Here is an 8,378-nt window from a genome sequence, read left to right on the forward strand (position 1 = left end):
GCGTTCTTTTCCATAAATACCTCAGAATTGTCCTGGGTCATTGCATTGCTGTTAGTACAGAAGTCCATTACATTCGATTTTACCACGGTGTATCAGTCTCTGTGTACAATGTTTTTCTGGCTCTGCTCCTTTCACTCTGCATCACTTCCTGGAGGTCTTTCCAGTTCACATGGAATTCCTCCAGTTTATTATTCCTTTGAACACAATAGTATTCCATCACCAGCATATACCACAATTTGTTAAGCCATTCCCCAATTGAAGGGCATCCCCTCGTTTTCCAGTTTTTTGCCACCACAAAAAGCGCAGCTATAAATATTTTTGTACAACTCTTTTTATCTATGATTTCTTTGGGATACAAACCCAGCAATGGTATGGGTGGATCAAAGGGCAGTCAGTCTTTTAGAGCTCTTTGGGCTTAGTTCCAAATTGTCATCCAGAATGGTTGGATCATGAACAGAGGGCTTTAAAAAAAATATTCCTAACAAAGGAATTATTGGGTCAAAACATAAGATTTATTTTGTGGTTAAAGAAATTGTGGTTCATTAATTTAATGGAATATAGGAAAGCAACTTAAGTGGCTAAGTATACAGGTCACAAAGAATTCTAGAAAAATCTTTCTGAAATAATGCAGATAAAAAAACAACACAAAAAGGGACAGCTTAGGTAGTACAGTGGATACAATGCCAGGCCTGGAATAGAAGGGACCTGAGTTCAAATTTGGCCTTAGACACTTCCTATTTGTGTGATCCTGGGCAAGTCACTTAACCCAAATTGCCTAAACCATGCCATTCTTCTGCCTTAGAATGAATAATTAGTATTAGTTTTTAAGACAAAAGGTAAAGGTTTAAAAAAACATAAAAGAACACCAAATATACCGACTACAATTATATGAGTAAAAGTGAATGAAAATGAATGGATAGACTCCTCATGCAGATATAGGAGGACAAACTGAAAAAATATCATGATACTTTATATACAGGAATAAACTTAAGTGTAAGTTGTTATTAAGCAAGGATAATTGATTTATATTTATTTTTAACAGAATCTTTAATTATTTAAAAGGAAATGTTCTAGGAGTGTGGTATAGATTTTTTGGTGTTTTACTTAAAACTGCTTACATAGGGGATTTGTAACAAATACTGACCAGTGAAATGATACTGGGGAAGTTGGGAGAAGAAAATCATCCCCTTAGTGTTACATATCAACAGTAGCTTTGGTTGATGTTCTCATTTATGATATATAATTTGTTCTCTTTCAGGCTGTGGGATGATGGAATTATTGACCCAGCTGATACCAGACTGGTCTTGGGTCTCAGTATTAGTGCAGCGCTCAATGCCCCAATTGAGAAGACCAACTTTGGAGTTTTCAAGATGTAATAGGATTGTAGGGATTTTTCCTGTGGACATTTACTAAAAGATACGAATTAGAGGCCTTGAAAGTTCAGACATTTTTTAATGTAATGGTGCAATAAAAAATTCCATCCCTTTGGGTTATTTTAAAGAATATACATACTAGCTTTTATTTTCAGTCAGACACTTATTCAAAAATAAATTGGTGAGTATTCTACTTCAATGAATCTAAATTTATTTTGAGTTTTCTTTGAGTGGCCTAGAGTGGCCACTCAAAAATAATATGTGAATTTTCCTCTGATAGGTATGTTGTGAGGATGAATGAATTCATATTATAGCTTCATAAATCATTCATCTGCCACTTATAAACTGCAACTTTGGGCAAGTCACTTGATTTCTTTGGGCTTTAGTTTTCTAATTGACATATTAGACCATATAACCATCAAGGTTTCCTCCAAGAATAAATCAGTGATGTAGAAATTTTATGTTATAAATTCTATAAGAAAGGATTATCTATGTAAATCAGACATTCTGGAGAGTATTATTTAAGACTTTATTTTCACAGAAATGAATGATTTCTCAGTTTTGTATGATAATATTTTGAAGCTAATAATGAAAAATCATAGGCCATTTTGGTTTTTCCTGGTCACTGTAACCTTAAAGTTAAATGATTTTTAATAAAACTTAATAACTACAGAATGTTTCACCTAATAAAATCAATGATATTAAAATGTTGGTATGTGGCATATATCACATTTGGATAAATAAGATTTAAGAAGTTTCAGTTAAATAAAAACTTTCCCTATAAAAGTATGTAATTATTACTGAGTATATTTTAATAAAACAAGGTGGCACAATGGGTAGAGTGCAAGGGCCTGGAGTCAGGAAGACTCATCTTTGTGATTTCAAATCTGGCCTTAGACACTCATTGTGTGACCCTGGGCAAGTTGCTCAACTCTGTTTGCCTTAGTTTCCTCACTTGTAAAATGTGCTAGAGAAGGAAATGACAAACCACTCCAGTATCTCTGCCAAAAAAAACCCAAAATGAAGTCATGAAGAGTTGGATGCAACTAAAATGACTGAGCAACAACAGCAACAACAAATACCTTGAGGCATCTTAATAATTCAGAGGAAGTTTTCATTTTTAGAAAGTTGCTATAAAATTTAAAGCAACAATTTGAGAATTATTATGTACCCAGTTTCCTCATCTGTAAAACTTTTCAGGATTATTATTAGGATCAAATGAGATGGTGTATGTAAGTCACTTTCTAATCCTTAAAGCACCAAACAAATGTAGGTGCCATTACTGTTATTACATAGTAGACTGGCAACTTGCCCCAGACTCAGGAACTCCTGGATTCAAGTCTGACTTTGATCTGTAATGGCTGTGTGACACTAGGCAAGGTGCCCTAGTTGATGATCTAAGACACTATAGTTTGCAGAGAAAGTGCCTGCTTGCATTAGCAGAGAGTGTATTCTCACTTTGGAGTTTCCTATAACAGAAAAATCTGTCTAATTTCTGTCCCTCCAAAATCAGGATAAGGATAGAACCTGTGAGTTCACTGGCATAAAAAAGAGAAAATGACTCTTTACAAAGGCAGACAATTTCTTTGTAGTCTGTAGGTTTAAAGAGTTGCCTATGTTTCATATTGAGAGGTCACATCCTCCATGTGGGAGTGGTAGGAATTGAGCCTAGGTCTTCCTGGATACCTTGTGTATGGGAGTGTAAGAGACCATATGATCAATTTTACAATTGCATCAGAAGATGAATTTTATGATTTGGTGATTTTATCTAAAAAACAACAACAATGGATACTGTGTCTTCTACAGACACTGGGAGATTTGGGTGATGCTTTTGCTATGTGTTTACCATCTATTACTAGATATATAATTCATTTATATAGTTTCATTATCCAAAGCATTGAGGTCTATTCTTTTGAGTTTTAAACTTTTTATTATAAGTATGAACTTTTAAAAATGTATACACATTTCAGACAGTTCAGTGTATAGAATTTTAAATATCACATTACCAAGTTAATTTGTACTTTCCTCTTCCTATTTACTTTTAGATTAGGAAAGAAACACAGGCTCATTTCCCCCCAATTTCCCATGTAGTTTCTCAATTTAGAATCCATTTTTCCAAAAAAGAAACTTTTCTTGATTTGTAGAAGCCACTTGTTATTAAAAATGGGGTGATCACTTTGCTCATTTTTTCAATAAATATTTACCAAAAAGACATATATAGAGATATATCAAAATAGATATGTAAAACTATATGTCAAGTGATTCAACCTTTAATATCCTTATGCCCAAGATGAAAGTTGTGGACTGGATAATAGATGAATTCTGAGAACTGAATGAATGACATAATCCAAAAAATGATTGTTATGACAATCTAGTCTGTTAATGGGGCCCTACAATGTTCTGCCCTTGGCACTGTCTTGTTTAATATCTCAATTACTGACTTGTATAAAGTTATGGAAAAAGCTTGCTTACCTAATCTGGATAACAAAAAGCTGGGAAGAATAGCTAATCTATTAGATAACAATTGGAAGTTAAACAGATCTCAATAAATTGAAGCAAATGGAATAAATTTAATAGAGACAAATGTAATGTCCTTGAGTTCAAAATTTCAAGTGCAAACTCTATTCAGAAAGCTGTTGATATGAAAAAGGATTTATGTTTCTAGTGTTTGTAATACTGTCAGTCAAGAGCTAATTCAGTTGTTAGGCTTAGTTAATATAAACTAAGTGTCTAGAAGAGGGAGATGAAAGACTTGATGTGTTTTTTAGCCTTTGTCAGACTGTGTCTGGCATATTCTGGGAAACTCATTTTAGAAGGGATGTTGACAAGCTGGAACAGGTCTTGGGCAGGGTGACCCTGGATAATGAAGGAACTTTGAACCATGCCAAAATAAAATCAGTAGAAGAACTTTAGCTTGATGAAAAGAAGACAGGAGGGACGTGATAGAAATCTTCAACTATAAAGTTGAAGTTATGTGAAAGTGATTGATCTTACTCTGCTTTGCCTTAGAAAGCAGAATTGGGACTGATTTTATTTAGGCTTTATAATACATTTTAAGGGTTTCAATGTACTTTACAAATATCTCAATCCTCACCACAACTTTGTGAGATTGGTGGTAGTTTAATCCCATTTTTACAGATGAAGAAATTGAGGCTGAGAAATTAAGGACCTTGCCCTAGGCCACAAAGCTAACATCTATAGCAGGATTTTTACCTGTGTCTTACTCAAGTCTAGAACTATCCAAGCAGAAGCGATGAGCCAGATTTTGGCACAGTATGAGTTGACTGGAATTAAAAAAATAATTACCAAGGCAGCTAGCTGGCTCAGTGGATAGGAGCGGGTTTGGAGTCCAGAAAACCCGAGTTCAAATGTGACTTCAAACACTTCCTTTGCTGTGTGACCTTGGGCAAGCCACTTTGCTGGCCCTCACTGTTCTTCTGCTTCAGAATCAATACTTAGTATCTATCAATTCTCAGAAAGAAAGAGTTTTTTTTAAAGGGAAAAAGATTACTATGTGCCAAATGTTATAAGTGTGGGGGTACATAAAAGGAAACAATAAAAAATCCAAAGTCCTTGCTCTCAAGAAGCTCACATTCTCAAGGGAAAACTTTTTAGTAATAGAATGATCCACAAGAAATTTCAAGTGAAAAGGCTTAGAAAACAGAAGAAAATTTGAGATCTCATCATAAAGCCAATTGACCTGGGAAGCAGATCAGGAAGAGAAAATATAAGAATCATTGGACTGCTCAGTAGTTAGAGAGCCAGGCCTGGAGTCGGAAGGACCTGGGTTCAAATTTCACCTTAGACACTTCTTAGTTGTGTGACCCTGGGCAACTCACAACCCCTATTTCCCTACTACTTTTGCCTTGGAACTAATACTAAGAAGGATTAAAAGAAAAAGAATCATTGGACTAATTGAAAGCCATCCCCCCAAAACCCTAGACATATTTCAGCAAAGTAGAAATAGAATCCACTCATCTCCTGAAAGATGTCCTAAAATGAAAACTCCCAAGGAATATTCAAAATACAGGTCAAAGAAAAATAGTGCAAGCAGCTGCAAGAATTTAAGTACTGAAAGAGCCAGGTAGGATCACACATATATTTGAAACTACTATTATAAAAGACCAGAGAGTTCAGAATACATTCCAAAAGCAGATAAGCTTACAAAGAAGTTACCCAGCAAAAGGGAATATAATCTTATAGCAGAAAAAATGGATCTTTAATGAAATGCAGAACTCCCAAGCATTCTTGCTGAACAGAGCTGTGTAGAAATAAAAATGCAAAGAAACAGAGAAGAGTAAACTACAGGCCCAATCCTGAGAACAAACAATGATAATCTGTTTATAGTCTAACATGAGAGGATGTGTCCTCTCTGAATCCTATCATCAGGAGTTATAGAGGGGGATCAAATTAGAAATTCAGGGAGTATTTCTTCCCAGAACCTTATGGTAAATTATCTCACATAATTGGGAGTATGAAAATAGTAGTCTATACTAACCAGGAAAAAGGAGTTAGGGGGACCTAGTGACCTCTCTTTGGCAAAAGGATAGAAAAATGCATACAGAGAGTTGGGTGTATTCCACTCTGGGAAATGTGTGACCAGGGACAAGGGAGAATTACAGGGAGGGTAGGTTAAGAGAGGCATTAGTCCTGGGCAAAGCAAATCCTAAAGATATACAAAAATAACTCTTGGAGGTGACAAAGAATTGGAATCTGAAGAGGATGCTCACTGATTGAATGAACAAATTTTGGATGGTAAATGTAATTGAATTGTACTATAAGAGAATGATTTCAGAGGACCCTGGGAAAACTTGTATGAATTGATACAGAATAAAATGAGCAGAACCAGGAAAACAGTTTATACAATGAGAACAAAATTTTAATGATAAAAATCTTTGAAAGACTTAGGAACTTTGATCCTAATACCAACCACAAATAATACCAACCACAGTTCCAGAACACTTGGTAAAACATATTTTTCACCTCCAGATAGAGATGGTAGATTTAGTGTGTAAAATGAAACTTTTTTTTGGACATACCAGTACAGAAATCTGTTTTGCTTGGTAATACATTTTGTAACAGTGATTTTGTTTTTCTTTTATTCTCAATCAGAGGGAAAGAGAGAGCAGATTTTTAGTGCTTGAAAAAAAATTAAAGTTGTCAAAAAAAAGTAGAATGGCTATTTGGGGAGGAAAGGAGTAGTAAATTTCCTCTCAATGACATTAACTTGTTTGATCCTCACAACCTTGTGAGGTAGGTGCTATGATTATACTCATTTTGCAGGTGAGAAAACAGGCAAATAGAGGTTTGAATGACTTGCCAAGGGACACACAGAGAATGAGTATTTGAGGCAGGATGATCCGACGTTTTATCTACTGTGCTACCTAGCTACCTCAAATGCTATTTGACTATTTGTTGGGCATGTTGCAGTGGAGATTCCTTTTGCTTATATGGTAGACATGGCTGCTGAAGTTCTTTCCAACTCTGAGTTTTGGGGCTTTTATGACATTATTGTCTTAAGTAGCTATTCTTTTCGTGAAGAGATAGCTTGGCATAATGGAGAGAGGCTGGAGTCAGGAAAACCTGGATTCATTTCCTGCATTTGTCACTTTTTGGCTCTGTAACCCTGGACTCATGTCACCTCTCCATCACCCAGGTGGCTACAACTCTGGGGTTCAGGGCAGGTGGCCGTCTCCAAAGGCAGAGATGCTGAAAAGGCCCCCCTCCCTGCTCTCCACTCCCTAGACAAACACCACACACACACGTTCCAGCCATACTGGATAAGTCATCATTCCCCAAACACATCCTGTTCATTACTCCCACCATATATCTGTTTGATGAGAAGCTAAATTGCACATTATTAAAGGGTATTTAGAAATTATTTAAATAACTCGAACAAAAAAAGGTATTGTTATTTCGATTCTGGTGGCAGCAGCTCCTCTTTTCTGGAGAAGAGGAAAATGAGAGGTGACAACCTTCAAGGCTATGAAGGAATGTTATAGTTAGAAAAGTTATACAAATAATTATTGTTTGCTACTTACATTCAAGAGAAGATGGATTTAAAGTGAGATTGATTTGTTCTGGAAGTCCCTAACCTCTTTTGTCTGGTAATCAAGACTCTCTATGATCTAGCCTCAAGATGAGACTAAATTGTGAGTGAATAGAGAGCTGGGCCCGGAGGCAGGAACTCATCTTCTTGAGTTCACATTTGGCCTCAGACAGTTACTAGCTGTGTGGTCCTGGGAAAGCCACTTAATTCTGTTTGCCTCAGTTTCCTCATCTTTAAGATGAGCTAAAGAAGGAAGTAGCACTCATTAGCCAAGTGACCCTGAGCAAGTAATTTAACCTTGTTTGCCTTAGTTTCCTCATCTGTAAGATGAGGCAAAGAAGGAAATAACATACATTAACTAGTTGACTCTGGGCAAGTCATTTAACCTTGTTTGCCTCAGTTTCCTCATCTATAAAATGAGATGAAGAAGGAAATGGGAAACCACTCCAGTGTCTTTGCCAAGAAAGCCACAAATGGGGTCGCAAAGAGTTGGACGGGACTGAAAAACAACTGAACAAAAACACACTCCTTTTGCGTATCCCCTGCTGCAGCCAAACTGGACACATCCAGCATTTTCCCACCTCTCTTCTGCCCTTGTCATGCTGTATCTTGTATCACAGTTGCATTTTGTATCACATTTCTGATCTCTTCTGCTTCCATTCACCCATTTAGACAGTAAGTTTCTCGAGGACAGAAACAGTATCACATTCAACTAGTCCAGGGGCACTCTTGAGACTCAAATGAATAATAATGGATGTAAATAAAGCACTTTGTGAATCTTAAAGCTCTGTGTAAATACGTAGTAGTAGTAGTAGTAGTAGTAGTAGTAGTAGTAGTAGTAGTAGTNGTGTAAATACGTAGTAGTAGTAGTAGTAGTAGTAGTAGTAGTAGTAGTAGTAGTAGTAGTAGTAGTAGTCTACAGTCACCAGGCTTCTAGTCTGAGAATGACTTCATTC

General features: G+C 36.2%; 1 protein-coding gene across 1 annotated transcript in view; it reads left to right on the forward strand.

The window, feature by feature from the left end:
• MCCC2 (methylcrotonyl-CoA carboxylase subunit 2) overlaps positions 1-2,080 on the forward strand; it is a 124,498-nt gene extending 122,418 nt beyond the window's left edge. Inside the window, exon 17 of the mRNA XM_044662988.1 lies at positions 1,259-2,080. Coding sequence (XP_044518923.1) covers positions 1,259-1,376 — 118 coding nt within the window. The 3' untranslated portion in view covers positions 1,377-2,080. The remainder of the gene's footprint in view (positions 1-1,258) is intronic.
• Positions 2,081-8,378: the final 6,298 nt, after the last annotated feature.

This window comes from Gracilinanus agilis, chromosome 1, assembly GCF_016433145.1.
Source record: "Gracilinanus agilis isolate LMUSP501 chromosome 1, AgileGrace, whole genome shotgun sequence".
Classification (NCBI taxonomy): Eukaryota; Metazoa; Chordata; class Mammalia; order Didelphimorphia; family Didelphidae; genus Gracilinanus; species Gracilinanus agilis.